This window comes from Bos grunniens, chromosome 18 (genome assembly GCF_055505025.1).
Source record: "Bos grunniens cultivar Pamir isolate PY7600 chromosome 18, Bosgru_T2T1.0, whole genome shotgun sequence".
Classification (NCBI taxonomy): Eukaryota; Metazoa; Chordata; class Mammalia; order Artiodactyla; family Bovidae; genus Bos; species Bos grunniens.
In genome coordinates, this window is record NC_141182.1 from 56619507 (window position 1) to 56635744 (window position 16238).

At 51.0% G+C, this 16238-nt stretch overlaps 1 protein-coding gene and 2 long non-coding RNA genes across 27 annotated transcripts in view; 2 read left to right on the top strand and 1 right to left on the bottom strand.

Annotated features, from left to right (window-relative positions):
• The window catches only part of VRK3 (VRK serine/threonine kinase 3), a 34948-nt gene that overhangs the window by 16638 nt on the left and 2072 nt on the right, over window positions 1-16238 (bottom strand). For 16 of the 25 annotated variants that reach the window (XM_086353878.1, XM_086353880.1, XM_086353894.1 and 13 more), the window contains exons 3-7: window positions 12623-12756; window positions 10992-11141; window positions 10540-10734; window positions 1475-1539; window positions 151-217 (exon numbers count right to left, since the gene is read on the bottom strand). In XM_086353878.1, coding sequence (XP_086210004.1) covers window positions 151-217; window positions 1475-1539; window positions 10540-10734; window positions 10992-11141; window positions 12623-12755 — 610 coding nt within the window. In that variant the 5' untranslated portion in view covers window position 12756. The remainder of the gene's footprint in view (window positions 1-150; window positions 218-1474; window positions 1540-10539; window positions 10735-10991; window positions 11142-12622; window positions 12757-16238) is intronic. The other 9 variants (XM_086353891.1, XM_086353890.1, XM_086353889.1 and 6 more) reach the window with 2 other exon arrangements.
• Window positions 1829-6820, top strand: LOC147354270 (uncharacterized). Its single transcript, XR_015146383.1, has 3 exons — window positions 1829-2193; window positions 5618-5802; window positions 6630-6820. It is a non-coding gene; the product is annotated as an uncharacterized LOC147354270 (long non-coding RNA).
• On the top strand, window positions 7232-7854 carry LOC147354271 (uncharacterized). The gene is made up of 2 exons (XR_015146401.1): window positions 7232-7355; window positions 7687-7854. It is a non-coding gene; the product is annotated as an uncharacterized LOC147354271 (long non-coding RNA).

Genomic DNA, 16238 nt, shown 5'->3' on the forward strand with positions numbered 1-16238 from the left:
TGTCCCCTGAGGCCCGAAGGGTGACGGGAGCAAACCCGGGCCTTGAATTTCACCCCCACCCTTCCCAAACCTTCAGATTATAGAGCCAGTTGTTCTGACCAAGCTGGTACCGCCAAACTCACCCCACCTGCCCACTTCCCTGAGGAATACCTTGCAAAGGCTTGGCAGCCCGCTGGAAGAAGTTCTGTTCATTGAACAAGCGCCCATCCTTGGCATCCTAGTTGGGGAGGGGAGGGGAAAAGGCTGTCACGCGGGAATCTCACAGGCAAGGGCTCCCAGATCATCACTGGCCGTGGGTCATCCCAGGGTAATGCCAGCAACACCCTAGGTTGCTTCATGTGACCACGTATCAGAGACTTTGAGTTACTGCTTAGGTTCTTTTTCTTTTACAACAGGATCCACAAGTTTTCCCTAGATACAGGCCCTTCAGCTAAACACTACATTTTTGCAGTCTCCCTTGCAGCGAGGAATGGCCACACAATCAAGTTCTGGCCAATGGGGATGTGAGCAGAAGAGAGATGGGCAACTTTCAGGTTATGCTCTTAAAGGGCTAGGGCAGGCTCTCCCTTCTCTTCTCCTGTTCCAGCTGGCTGGAATGCAGATGAGATGGCAGGAGCTGGAGCAGCCATTTCAGCCCATGAGATGATTATAGGTTGAAGTTTGGAGCAACAAGAGAGAAGGAAACTAACCCCTTGTTTATGGAACCACCATGTCAGCCCTGGGCCACAGCCCCAGACTTTTAAGTGAAAGAGCAATAAAATATTATTTTTGTGTAAGCCATTACTAACATTGGGTCACTTTTCCCAAGCAGTCAACCCAAATACTTTAATTAAATACAACTAGTAAAGCTGGGTTCTTAAGAGCACAGGATCAAAGAGGGCTGAATTCAAATCCCAGCTCTGACATTCATTCATTCTTTCTATAAAGCACCTATTATGTGCCTAGTATTCTTTTGGGTATTGGTGATACAGCAGTGAACAAAGTAACTTGCCCACTGGTGCCCCTGGGCAAGTGACCAAGATTTTATTTTCTCATCTGTTAAATGGGGGCACACGGTGACTATCCTAAAGGTTTGATTATGAACCAGGGTTGGGCACAGAACAAGCTCTCAGCAAGTAGGTGCTATTACTCATCTGTGAGTCTGGCTCCGGAGCCCTCACTCCAAATCACTCACAGGCCCTCCATCTAGATCCAAGGGAGGGCACCTGAACTAGCTGTCCCAGTTTTTGGGTGCTTGTGAAGATCACACGGCCAGAAAACATCCGAGTCAGGTCTTGGGGACCTGACTGCAGCCTCTGGGGGCTCCGTGTCGGAGAGCCTGAGGCCAGAGGAAGGTGTGCCCCGCCCAAGGCCCCACTGCTCCCTGCTGGCCAAGGCTGTGCTCTTTGGCCCGTCCAGCCCAGCCCAGCCCAGCCCAGCCCAGCCCTCCCCTCCGCTCCCCTCAGGGCTGCCCACCCCACCTGGGCCCACTCACTAGTTTAAGTGAGAATCTTTGTTTCTGGGGACTTGACTCGCTGCCAGTGGTGGAGTCAGACTCAGCTGTGGATGGACAAAATGAGCGAGGTTATCATCTGCAGGGAAGATGAGGGTCACTGTCCTCCGAGTAATGAGCAGCAGTTGTGGTTAATGAGTTCCCACGGGGTCAAGAGACCCGAACCTTCTCATTTTCAAACAGCTTCTTTCTTTCTACCTCTTTCTCTAATACACAGCTGTGCACACTTGTGGGTTCCCCTAGCGAATCACTGAGCCTGGGGGGTGGTCCTGAAGCCCCTGACTCAGCCGCTGTATGCATGTGTCTGCATATACGGGTGTGTGGCTGAACCACACTGACTCCATCTTGTCAGGGCCATCTTAGGCCCACTCTTCTGCCCCCTCCCCTTTCTTAGCCACTGAGCTTTTGCTTATGAGGAGTGTACCCAAACCAGCTGCGTTACTCATTAACTGTTGCCTTCCTCTGAAAACTGGAAGAACACCTTCTGCTGACACAGATGGTTAATGGTTCATGAGGAATAATGGTCATGAGATCCCTGGGGGAGGAACCCCCTGGTTCCTGTTGGCCTAGACGTGCTTCTCCCTCAGTAGCCGGATTCTATCTTTAGCTTCGTCCCTTTTAAATCCCTCTGCACCCCTCTGGCAAAACACAGCGCAGTTGCAAATGCTTCTGGATTGCTGACCACTGAATCCTATCCATATGTAAGTTACCCACGATAATCTTCATAACTGTACTTTATGTTCCTTGTTTTTTTTGGCGGTGCTGGGTCTCAGTTGCCACACTCACACTCTCTAGTTGTGGTGTGTGGGCTCGGAAGTTGCAGGCTTAGCTGCCCCGCAGCACGTGGGAACTTATGCGATCTTAGTTCCCAGACCAGAGATTGAACCCGCATCCCCTGCATTGGAAGGTGGCTATCTTAACCACTGGACCCATAGGAAAGTCCCTCCACTTCGTTTTTCTCTTTTTTAAATCTCAAGGTTCCTTCTCAGGTCAGGGGATACTATTCATTATTCCTGTCTTTTACCACTATATAAGCTCCCTCCCCTTGGGGGAGGGCTCCTGCAGCATCCTTCAGCCCCTCAGGGATCCCCTGAGCTCCAAGTGCCAGGGCGGCCGGTATGCAAAGGCTGATGGCGGGGGCGGGGGGGGGGGGTGGGGGGGTGGGGGGTGGGTATGGGATAGGAAGGCCCAGTGGTGGTGGCCTAGCACAGAACCATACTGAAGGACCACTTCTGCTCCAAAGCCCAGAGCTCCAGCTGAGGCCCCCCCTACCCGTTTCTCCCGCTGCGTCCCCACTTCCTTCCCTTCCCATCTTTAGGTGTCGATCTCCCCTGGGGCACTTCCTCGTAAACATTCTTCGAGCTTGGCCCTTTGTGCTTAATTACAGACCCTGCAAGGCTTCTGTCCTGTGCCAGGTGTGCACTTTGCACACATTGTTTCCTTTACGGCTCGTGACAGCCCAGGGAAGGTCTGTGTGCTCAGTCGCTCAGTCGCCTCCAACTCTTCTGCGACCCCATGGACTGTGGCCCGCCAGGCTCCTCTGTCCATGGGGTTTTTTAGGCAAGGATACTGGAGCGGGTTGCCATTTCCTCCTCCAGGGGATCTTTCTGGCCCAGGGATCAAACAAGAATCTACTACCATAAAATTATGGTGATTGTCATTAGCTATATTAAATATATATATATAGGCTGCACTGGGTCTTAGTTTCAGTATGCAGGCTCAGCTGCTCTGCGGCATGTGCGATCTTAGTGCCAGGGATAGAACCCACGTCCCATCCATTGGAAGCGCAGTTTTAACCAGTGGACCACTGGGGACGTTCTCATTCTTTTTTTTAAAAAAAGAAACAGAAAAATTTTATCCAAGCCAAATTTGAGGATTACAACCTGGGAAGAGTATCTCAGAAAGCTCTGAGAACTGTTCCGTGTTCCCACTTCACGGATGAGACCAGACAGCTGAAGCTTAGAGAGGCCACGTGACACGGGAGGCTCTGTGCCAGGCAGATCTGGGCCAAGCCCAGGCCCTCCGTCAGCTCTGTGTGACTTGGTGTCACCCAGGCTCACCCCCTGGGCCTCTCTGCTCCACGTCAGTAAAGCAGGAGCAATGAAGCTCACCCCGGAGAGTGGATGCAACGGTTCAGAGGGCAGGAACAACAGTGGTGCCACTGAGCAGGAATCGCAGCCAGCTTCCTTTCTTCCTGGCTGTGCTGCATGGCTTGTGAGATCTTAGTTCCCCGACCAGGGACTGAACCTGGGCCCTCAGCAGTGAGTGCAGAGTCCTAACCACTGGGCCGCCAGGGAATCCCTCAGTGTCACTTTTTTTTTTTTTAATGTTTATTTATTTGGCTATGCCAGCTCTTAGCTGCAGCACGTGGGATCTAGTTCTCTGACCAGGGATGGAACCCGGGCCCCCTGCCTTGGGAGTCTTAGCCGCTGGACCACCAAGGAAGTCCCAGCTTCACCCTTCATATGAGCCACTCAATGACCCTCTTCCCAGCTTCAGAGCCCGGCACCAGTCTGGGCATGCCGGGAGCACTCAATATGTGGCAGCTTTTAATATCATCAGCTGAGGGCCCACAGCTGGTAAGTGGCAGAGCGGCCTTGGCCGAGACACAGTTCATTCTGGAGTTTGTGAACTGAACTATCGCCCAGGGTCCCAGGGGCCCTCTGCATCATCCTTTTTTCTCGTCTTCCCCACCCTTCCTAACCACCCAGGCTGCGGTCGTCTAAGACACTGAAATAAAGGGCAGGGAGGTGGTAAAGTGACTGAGAAGCCACGCTTGCCCACAAGAAGCTCCGGCTGGAGCAGGGCGGGAACCAGGGCTTACTGAGTCAAGGCCGAAGGTGACCTGAGCTTGGCCTTTAGGAGGGAAACTTAGGAAGGTGCTGGATCTCGGGGGAAAGGGGGTCCTCCTCACCTGTGAGGAGGGGGCTGGGAGAATCTTCGAGGGGCAACCAGGAAATGGCCGGGGCACCTCGTAGGCGTAATAGCAGGATCTGTCTCACAGAGTCACCTCGAGGTCTGAGGGTAAGTACCACTCAATCAACCATTCGATGAAAGCGTTATCCTACGTGCCCAACACTTGGAAGCAGGTAGGAGAGCTGGCAATTTAAATACATTTTCCCTGCGCTGCTCTGCAGATTACAAAGGGCTTTTCTCCTCCACTCTTCTAACCATCCCTCCCGCCGACAGCTGGAGAGCCAGCTGGGAAACTCCCATTACAGACAGGAGCGAGCAGAGACCCAGGAAGGGCAGTGGACGTGGCCGAGGCCCCTGGAGAGCCTGGATGTAAACCCCTGGAGCTCCAGATGCTGTGACCTGGGAGACCCCTGATGGATGTATGGAAGGTCCCTACATGTGCCAAAGGCAGACAAGAGTGTGGCAGGCAGGCAGGTGAGAGCCTCCGATCGCCAAGAGACAGGTGACCTTGAACTTGGAGCAAGAATGCCATGCTGGCATACATCATAACCACAATAACTGAGAATTCCCTGGTGGTCCAGTGGCTAGGACTCGGTATTTCCACTGTGAGGGCCTGGATTCAATCCCTGGTTGTGGAACTAAGATCTTGAAAGCCTCTCAGTGTGGCCAAAACCCCCAATCCCACCCCACCAAAACAAAAACAAAAAAAAAACCAGAATGACAACAGGCAGCACTCATATGCTGCTTGCTGTCTGCATTATTCTACTCATTTAACTCTCCAACGACAACCCTGTGAGGTCAATATTAAAGCTCTCCATTTTGCAGGTGAGCCGGGTTGGGAATCCGCCTTCCAATGCAGGGGACGCGGGTTCGATACCTGGGTGGGGAACCGGGATTCCACATGCCGTGGGGCAACTAAGCCCATGTGCAAGACTAAGACCTGACGCAGCCAAGTGAGTGAGTGAGTGAAAGTCGCTCAGTCGTGTCCGACTCTTTGCGACCCCATGGACTGTAGCCTGCCAGGCTCCTTTGTCCATGGAGTTCACCAGGCAAGAATACTGGAGTGGGCAGCCATTCCCTTCTCCAGGGGATCTGCCCGACCCAGGGATTAAACCCATGTCTCCTGCATTGCAGGCAGATTCTTTACTGACTGAGCCACCAGGGAAGCCCAAGTAAATAAACAAATGTGCGTGTTTTTTTTTTTTAAAGAACAGTGATTCCACCTGAGGATTACTAGCCGACGGTCTCTCCGTCTTTGGAAGGTACTCTGGGACAGCCTGACTCAGTGGTTCTCAACGGTGGGCGGTTCTGCCCCCACAGTGGGCATCTGTCAATGTCTGGGGACAGTTCCAGTTGTCATGAGGAGGACAGGGGACTACTGCTCCTGGCAGCTGGTGGGTAAAGGCCGAGGATGCTGCTAGACACCCTATTGTGCACAGGACAGTCCCCACAGTGAACGCCAAGGGTGCTGAGGCTTAGAAACCCTGGCCTAATTTATAAGAGGGTAAACGGCATACTTAAAACGAGCTCTAAGGGACCCCAGGGGGAACCCATGGAAAAGACAGGCAACAATTCCCCCCAAAGCAGCTGAAACTGAGGACCAGGGAGAGGCTCAGGCATGCTGCTGGGAAAAACACACGGGTGTGTTAAGGGGCTGCAAGTGGAGGTTCTAGAACCACACACTTTGCAGGTGTGAGTAAATTAAGGGCCTTGTGCTGTGGGGCTGTCCCGGAGGATCCAGGGGGGCCCCGGTGTAATCAAGGGCTTTCCAGGTGGCACTAGTGGGTAAAGACCCCGCTGGCCAATGCAGGAGATGTGGGTCCAATCCCTGGGTCGGGAAGATCCCCTGGAGGAGGATATGGCAACCCACTCCAGTATCCTTGCCTGGAGAATCCCATGGACAGAAGAGCCTGGCGGGCTATAGTCCATGGAGTCTCAGAGTCGGACACGACGGAAGCAACTTAGCACGCACACACACAGGGTAATCACAAGGGTCCTTAGAGGGAGGCAAGGGGAGATCTGACCACAGAGGAGGAGAGGGCGATGTGATGGCAGAAGCAGAGGCTGGGGTGATGTTGCGCTTTGAGGATGAAGGGGCCACAAGCCGAGGAACGCAGGCAGCCTCCAGGAGCTGAACAGGCAAGGAAACGGATTCTCCCCTGGAGCCTCTGGCAGGACCAGCCCTGCCCACATCTTTTTATTTTTTTGGCCACGCTGCAAGGCATGCAGGATCTTAGTTCCCCAACCAGAGACTGAACCTCTGCCCCGGACAATGGAAGCCTGGAGTCTTAACCCCTGGACCACCGGGAAGTCCCTCTGCCCATGTCTTAACTTTAGCCCCGTGAGACCGATTTCAGACTTGGGACCTCCACAACCAGAAGAGAATAAATGTGTGCTGTCTTCAGCCATTAAGATTGTGGTGATTTGTGATAGCGGCCACAGGAAGGGACTACAAGGCGTGTATAGGCACAGAGCCGGAGGGTGGGCCTGAACTTGAATCCTAGCTGCTTCTAGGGAGCAGCTCTCCACACACACCGAAGTGAGCAGCTGCAGAAACGGATGTAGAAGCCTCTAGACTGGTCCTCCCAAATTGTGCCAGGGAGACCAGGGAGGGTGATGTTACAATTCAGTGTTTGACAAAGAGAGAGTGCCATCTCACAGGGCTGTTACGGGAGTAAGACGGGAGTAAGACGAGTTGGTGAGTTAACAGACATAAAGGACTTAGCAGGGGGCACCCAGAGGAGGCCGGGAGTGGAGGCTGCTGTAATACAAATCACCATTCTGGTTGCTGCTGTTGTTTTACTGTCAGTTTTCAACTACGTCCTCCCGACTGGTGCAGACTGGCTGAAGCCAGGGGCACCATCCTGGGGTAACACCGCCCTGAAGCACATCCACACGCAGCCCCCCGCCCCACTGTGCCCACGCCAGCACCTGGGCCTGGCACCAGGTGGGTATCTGCAGAAAATGATGACACTGGCAGGCTGGGAAGGGGTTTGCTCTTTTCATCAAACAACCCGAGCCACGAAGGTGAAGACACGCGGCCCAGAGCCTGACCTTCCACTGCGGGTGCTGGGGTGAGGCCATGGGTGGCTTCCGCCTTCAGACGCCTCCTGCCTTGTGTGCCTTTCTCCCTCTTCCCTCCCCACCCCCTGGGGCTCTCCCCATCTTTCTCCCTCCAGCCGGGTCTGCCAATCTTGGTTACTGTTGAGCGGCACCACTAACAGACACCTGTGGCTGGGCTTGTCCTTCATGAGGTTCATTACCCTGACCCCACACAGATCGCGCTCTGCACCCAGCGTCCCTCTCCTCCTACACTTTCTGTAGCAGCCTGCATTTCAGAAAGAAGGTCATGGGCTGATAACTTCAGGGACACCACGCCCGGCTGCTGAGCTGCCTGATGTTAGCTGCAGTCGTTTTGAAATTTTGCAAAGAAAGAAAAACAAAAAGGTAAGATCTTCACTGGGATATAAAACCTCTCCCTATTCACCAGAGAGGGGAGCGCAGTTCTTGAAGTGCTTGCCTGCTGTGATAAAGCTAATTCTTCTATTTCCTTCAAACCCTGTCTCTGTAATTTTTTTTATCCAGCATCGATGGACAGAGGGGGGTCAAGATTTTGGTAACACTCCCTCTATCCTCTTCTCACTCCTTCTCATTCAGATTCCCTCCTCTTCCCTCCCTCCCTCCCCGTCTTGTGGTGTAATGCTTATGAAGCCAGAACACCTAGGTTCAAGTCCCAGTTCTGCCACTTTGAGGCCATGTGACCTTGGGTGAGTGGCTTCCCCTCTCTGTGCTCCAGTGGTAGGATGAGGTAACATGAGTGTCTCCCCCTAGCATGGCTAGGAGCAATAAGTGGCCCAGAACAGTGTCCGGCAGGGAGTGCAAGCTCCCGAGTGTCCCTTCACGCTCCCCTCTCTCTCGCCCGTGCCTTCTGTCCCTCCACGCCTAACTCTGCCTCTGCCTGACAAGATCCCTTTACAGTTTTCCAAGCTCACTGCCTCTGTCCCTTCTCGTGCTTTGGGGTCAACAGCCCCAGGAGGCGAGCAGGACACTCTCACTTTTCCACCGGGGACGCTGAGGGACAGCTGCTTGCCCAGGCTCACTGGGTGCACCAGAGCCGAGTCACGGCTCTATCCGGGTCTGTCTCCAACGCCCAGGCTCTATGGCAGGACAACCAACCTGAGGCTCAGAACTGCCTGCACGAGTGTCTGCCTGGCACTTCCAAGTCCAAGGTTTCCTCTCCAAATCCAAATTTCTGGCTTTTCCTGACAACTTGGAAGCTCTCTGGAGCCAGGGCTAGTCATCAACACCTCTGGATTTCATTTTCCTCATCGAGAAAACAGGGATGATGACCATACTGACATCATGAAGCTGTTGTGAGAATTAAACTGATTAATGTGAAGCAAACATATGTCCATGTGAAAACCTATACACACACATGTTCACAGCAGCATTATTCATCACGGCCCAAAGTGGACACACTTAAAACCAACCGATAAATAGAACCAGATGTGACACAGATACATCTTATTCAGCCATAAAACAAAAGGCAGTTCTGACAAAGGCGACAGTGTGGGATGGACCTTGAAAACATCGTGCTGAGGAGAAGTCAGACACAAAAGGCCACCCAGTGTATCACTTCATTTGCCCGAATTGTCCAGAACAGGCAAATCCATAGAGACATAAAGTAGATTAGTGGCTGCCAGGGGATGAGAGTGACTGTTAGAGGTACAGGGTTTCCTTTTGGGGTGACAGAAACATTCTGGAACTAGATGGCGGTGATGGTTGCACACCATCATGAATCTGCTAAAACCCACTAAATTGTAGACTTTAAAATGGTGAATTTTATGTTATATGAATTTTATCTCAATTTTTTTAAAAGGCAAAAAAAAAATCTCACAAAACCACATAAAGTTCTTACTTAGACAGGGTCTGGGTCTGGAGTATGTACATGGTAAATGTCAGGTTGATTAAGACTAATATTTCCAGCGCAGTTATTTTTTTCTTCATTGAAACAAGGTGTCGGACTGCATTTTTTTGTTTACATGCTGCTGCTGCTGCTAAGTCGCTTCAATCGTGTCTGACCCTGTGTGACCCCATAGACGGCAGCCCACCAGGCTCCCCCTGGGATTCTCCAGGCAAGAACACTGGAGTCGGTTGCCATTTCCTTCTCCAATGGACTGCAGCGCACCAGGCTCCTCCGTCCATGGGGGTTTGTTTACCTACTGACAGTTTTTAAGCTCGGCCCTGCTTCTTCCCCTTCTGCTGATAAAGCCTGGAGCTCCCTCTTTTGCTAATGGTGGAAATTCAAACCACACGAAGCTCTGGCTCATGTAGACTCCTCACCCCCACCTTACCTCTTAACCACAATAAAAACCTGTGCTGGGTGCTTGTCCTTGTTCTTGTAGAGCTGTTCCCTGCCCCCGACCTCATATCATAATGCAAGCAATAAACCCTTCATATTCTCATTCACTGATTCCGACCAACGTTCAGGGGCAGGGTCCATCCTATCTCTGGTGGCAGAGATGGGCTTCTCAGGTGGTGCTAGTGGTAAAGAATCCGCCTGTCAGGGCAGGAGACATAAGAGACGCAAGTTCAATCCCTGGGTCAGAAAGACCCCTTGGAGGAGGGCATGGCAACCCACTCCAGTATTCTTGCCTGGAGAAGCCCATGGACAGAGGAGGTCGGTGGGCTACATTCCATAGGGTTGCAAAGAGTCAGACACAACTGAAGCGACTTAGCATGCATGCATCCATCCTATCTCTGCAGGGCGGACAGAACAGTCATCAGTGTCCTTATCTCCCGGCCACACTGGGCTTGCACTCCCGTGTGAGGACAGGAGCAGCCTCTACACAAGGCACAAGCTCTGTGGTTGGCCATAGTCCCCACCACTCCCAGTCGCCTGACTCCCCCCCTCCTGCTCCTACCTACTCTACCTGCCGGGTAGCTGCAGGCACCTACGCTGTAGGTGACTACGTCTGCAGTCCCAAATCTACGAGAAAGCTGCCTTGAGGCAGGTCTGCTGCTGGGATACACTTTCATCTCTGTTCTCAGAAAGGGGTTCTCTCCCCTCTGCCTGGGCTCCAAGACGGCCCACCCAGCCCAGCACCTGCCCGCCTGTGCACACAGTGTACCTTCATAGAGAATGCCCTGGTCATCCCTGGTCTGCAGGCATCTCAGCTTCCAGTGCTGCCCACTCTTGTCTGTCAGCACCGTCCCCACTGGCAAAGCCTCCAGTGAGGCGGTCATCCGGCTTCGCTTCAGGGTCTGAGGGCTCTGTCTGGTCGTCTGAGGGCTGCTACGGGGAGTTGGGGATCTGCTCAGGTGCCCTGCAGGAGGATGGTCAGAATAAAGCAAAGGCAGCCGTGGGGATGGCAGGGAGCTGTGAGCAGGGAGGGGAGAGGTCAGCTCCGGCCATGGAGAGATGGACTGCAAGGGCAGCCTGTAGGCAGGGCGGCGGGGGAGGATGCTGGGAGGAGGGTCCAGCAAGGGGGATGCAGGCCTGAGCAGAGGCATGATGCCCCACTGGCAGATGCCCCTCCTCTCCCCTCACCGAGAGTCAGGCCAGGTTGAGTGAAACTCTCACCTTTGGGTTTCCCACTGGTACTCAAGGTGTCTTCAGATCCAGAACTCTTGCCTTCTGAGGGGAGGGGTAAGGAGGGGGAGGCAGCATAGCTGCACCATTTCACTTTCTTGGAAGATGTTTCAGAACTGGTGTTCGTCTTTCTCCTTGAGCCTAGAGAGGCAGCCCGAATGCAGACTGCAGTTACAAAGGTCCTTTCCAGGAACCATTAGACCAGAAACCCTGAGATCAAATTCAACCACTCTTTTCCCTTTGACCCTCACAGCCAACTTCTACTTCCATCACCTGAATAATCTAAGCAAACTCTCCCTCTTAGTTATTCTCTTCATGGGTCGGAACCCCTTTTACATCCTAGAGCACTGTGTGGTCTCCTTTACATAATCTCTTCAGATCTATCTTCCAATTCACTATTCTCCCTTAAGCTGTGTCTAGTCCACAGCCTAAACCATACTATGAGTTTCTGATTGCCATAATGTTATTTATTTGGTTGTGCTGGGTCTTAGTTGCAAGAAGGGATCTAGTTCCCTGATCAGGGAGTGAATCTAGGCCCCCTGTGCTGGGAACACAGAGTCTTAGCCACTGGACCACCAGGAAGTCCCAATATTTATTTTTATTATCATAGATTTTATTTGGTTCTTTAAAATTCTGCCTCATCAATTCTAACTAGTTTTTGTTCCTTCATTATCAATAAGATTTCTCTGCACCCAAATCTGTGCCAGGCATGGTCCTGGGTGCTGTGCAAACAACAGGGTTACAAACCACAATCAACGGAGCTTACAAACCAGGATAAACTCCTCTCCTTCCAGAGCTCAAAGCTGCACAGTAATATAAATGAGTAAAACAATATATTTAGGGCTTCCTTGGTGGCTCAGTCGGTAAAGAATCTGCCTGTGATACAGAAGACTGTCTGAAGTGCAGGAGATGCAGGTTGGGTCCCTGGGTTAGGAAGAGCCTCTGGAGAAAGAAATGGAGCAGCAGGAAAGTCCCCTGACTTTGTTTTAATAGGATCCTTTGGACTGCCACTTGAAGAGAACTGCAGGTGATGGAGAAGCAGGGACAGCAGGGAGAAAAAAGCTTCTACGACAATACTGGTGTGGGTGAGATGGACCAGGGTGGTGGGAGGAAGTGGTCTGATTCGGCCGTGATTTTTAAAGGGAGAGCTGATGAGATCTGCTGGAGGGCTGCAGCTGTGGGGTGGGATAGAAAGAGAACTGGAGGATGACTCTAAGGTCTGAGAAATTGGACAAACTGAGTTGCTGTTACCTTGATGGAGAAATCTCTGGAAGGGGCAGACGGGGCGGCAGGCCTATCAAAAGGTTGGTTCTGGGCACGTGGAGACATGTATGGGACATCCAATAGATGTCAAGCGGGCAGTCTGATTTATATGGATATAGATTTCAGGGGAGGAGTCAAGCTGGAGACAGAAATGAGTCAATGTCTAGTTTAGAGTCGTGAGTCTGCTAAAGATACCTGAGTAGAGAGAGACTGAGTAGAGAGAGTGAGCCTGAGCTCTGGGCTTTAGTATCCACACGGGGTCTGGCCAGCTGCAAAGGCGTCTGTGGCCTCTTCCTAGATGCACGCGCACACACACATCACCCCTCCTCCAGGGAGAAGCACGAAGGCCCGGTTCTTACCTTGGGAGGATGATGTAAACGGTTTGACAAAGGACTGGGACCCCTCATGCTTCTCTGCAGGCAAAGGTTTTCCGCAGTAGGGGCAGAATTTGAATGTTGCTTCAATACCTTTGCCACAGTCTGGACAGATCATGCTACAAAACAGAATGGTGGGGGGGACAGGAAGCTGAAAAACTTAATCTATTGCTGTCGAGTAGTCACCTGAGTTCCTCATGGTGACAAGAATGCAGAAGGAAGAAAAGTTATCATACCTGGAATACCCTCTCAGAAAGTAGCCTTTTTTTTTTTCCTGGCCACACCCTGTGGCATGCTGGATCTTAGTTCCCTGACCGGGGCTCGAACCTGTGCTCCCTGCAGTGGAAGCACAGCATCATAACAACTGGACCACCAGGGAATTCCCACAAAATGGCCACTTCTAAAATGAGTTCCTGCCCTCTGCGTCCAGTCTCTCCCCAAGGGCCCAGGGCAGGTGCAAAGTAGAACAAATGCAGAGTGAAAATACAGAGCTCACAAAAGGTACAAGAACGCCCTGAGGTCAATAAAATTGGGCAGGAGAACTGCTCCAATCATGGAAGCATGGAGGGTCTTCAACTGTAATTGTGACGCTCACCTCTTGAACCACGTGATGGGGATGGGAGAGATGGTTAGTGCTCACCAGAGAGCCACATACTCCCCCTGCAATTCCCAGGGTTCCTTACAGTGAGATTAGGGCCACATGACTAGTTCTGGCCAATGCGGTGTGAGCAGAAGTCATTTTCCGGCCAAGGTAGTTAGGGGCCCCAGTACCTCCTCTGCCAGCCTTCCTCTGCAGGGATGGCCCTGAGGCAGCAGAGGTACGAGATGAAGGGCAGCTGCCCGGTCCACACTGCAAGCCTGTGATTGGCAAATAAACTTTTCTTCTACAAACCACCAGGATTTCAGGGTTTATTTGTTACTGCAGCATAGTCCACCGTATCCTGACTAACTTAGTCAGATAATGGATGGTCACTATGATACACTCTAAGCCTTGTGTATTTCTGGAGTATTTCCTAATACTTTAAACAAAAATCAAAGCCAAAATCACATACAGCGCTTGTGACAAATGAGGACACAGCGTATATTCACTAGCTTGGGCAGCCACAACTCACTCCCACAGACTAGATGGTTTAAACAACAGGAATGTATTTTCTCACAAATTTGGAGGCCAGAAGCCTGACATCGAGGTATGAGCGTTTGGTCTCTTCGGAGACCTCTCCTTGGCGTGCTGACGGCCACCTTCTCACTGTGTCCTCACGTGCTTGTCCCTCTGTCTGTGTTCTAATCTCCTCCTCTTATAAGGATACTGATCATATTGGATTAGGGCCTACCTTAGTCTGTTTAAATGGCTATGATCAATATTATAATAATATAATAATCGTAATAAATATAATAAATATTGCAGACATGGGACTTCCCTGGTGGTCCAGTGGTTAAGAATCTGCCTTGCAATGAAGGGGATGTGGGTTTGATCCCTGGTTGGGGAACTAAGATCCCACATGCCATGGAGCAACCAAGCTTGAGCACTGCAACTAGTGAGCCTATGAGTCACACTAGAGAATCTGCATGCCTCAACTAAGACCCAACACTGCCAACGAAACTAAACAAAACAAAAAAGCCCATAGCCTGGTGGCTTACAAACAATAGAAACTTACTTCTTACAGTTCTAGAGACTGGGAAGCCCAACATCAAGGTGCCACTGTGGTTAGGTCCTGATAAAGGCCCTCTTCTGGGCTACAGACTGACAACTTCACCCTGTGTCCTTATATGGAGGAAGGGGCTGGGAAGCTCTCTGGGTCTCTTATAAGGGCAGTAATTCCATTTATGAGAGCTCCACCTTCTCCAGGACTTCCCTGGTGGCTCAGATGGTAAAGCGTCTGCCTACAATGTGAGAGACCCAGGTTCAATCCCTGGGGTGGGAAGATCCTCTGGAGAAGGAAATGGCACCCCACTCCAGTACTCTTGCCTGGAAAATCCCATGGACAGAGGAGCGTGGTAGGCTACAGTCCATGGGGTCGCAAAGAGTCGGACACGACTGAGCGACTTCACTTTCACTTTCCACCTTCATGGCCTAACTACCTCCCAAAGGCCCCACTTCCTAAAACCATCACATTGGGCATTTCAACATATGAACTTTGGGAGGACACAAACATTTAGGCCATAGCAGGCCGACCCTAAAGACCTCATTTTAATTGCCTCTTTAAAGGCCCTATTTACAAATATGGACACATTCTGAAATACTCAGGTTGAGGGTTTCCGTGAACGAATTTTTGTGGGACACAACTCAGGTCATGAGAGCAGGATGAAACTAGTTCATAAGACAAGTAGAGAAACTCAACAGGGATAACAGTACAACAGGCATTTTCAATGAATATATTTTAAACAGCAAAAGGAAAAAAAGCAAAATTATTTTATTTGTTCTTAGTGTACAGTCCGGGTTATTAGCTGGGATATCAAAATCAAAGTTAAAATAAACTTTTGCTCATGACTTCATTTAACCTTGCAAGACAAAGGTTTTTTTCTTTTTACTTTTATTTATCTTTGACAAATAACTGTCTATATTTAAAGTGTAAAACTTGTGTGTATAAGTATATGCCTGTGTGTGTGCTCAGTTGTGTCCAACTCTTTGTGAGTCCATAGACTGCAGCCCACCAGGCTCCTCTCCCCATGGGATTTCCCAGGCAAGAATACTGGAGTGGGCTGCCATCTCCTCCTCCAGGGGATCTTCCCGACCCAGGGATTGAACCCACCCCAGGGACTGAACCTGTGTCTCTTGGGTCTTCTGCACTGACAGGCAAATTTTTACCCGCTGAGCTATCAGAGAAGCCTATATATATATATATGAGAAGGCAATGGCACCCCACTCCAGTACTCTTGCTTGGAAAATCCCATGGACAGAGGAGCGTGGTAGGCTGCAATCCATGGGGTCGCTAAGAGTCGGACACAACTGAGCAACTTCACTTTCACTTTTCACTTTCATGCATTGGAGAAGGAAATGGCAGCCCACTCCAGTGTTCTTGCCTGGAGAATCCCAGGGACGGGGGAGCCTGGTGGGCTGCCATCTATGGGGTCGTACAGAGTCAGACACGACTGAAGCAACTTAGCAGCAGCTGATGCACATTATTATTTACTATAGTTTCCATGTTATACATTAGGTCTCCAGAACTTAATCATCTTACAATAGGAAGTCTGTACCCTCTGATCAATATCCCTTTTCCCCCACAGCTTCTGGCAAGCACTATTCCACTTTGTTACCACGAGTTTGACATTTCTTTTTAGATTCCACATATATGTGGGATCATGGAGTACTTATCCTTCTGTGTCTGGCTCAATCCAATTAAAACATTTTCCTTTATTCACTTTAAAGGCTGGTCTCTGTTGCAATTGCAAGGAGAGGAGTCCTTACAGTCCCAGGCTTTAGTCCCAGGCTGCCTGGATTTGAATTCCAGATGTGCTCTTTGCTGGGCCTGTTACTTAGCCTCTCTATGCCTCAGTCTTCTCAATGGTGAAATGGGGCTTTTAACAGTTTCTATTCGACAGAGTGGCTTCCTGGGTGACTTAGTGGTAAAGAATTTGCCTGCCAATGCAGGAGATACATGAG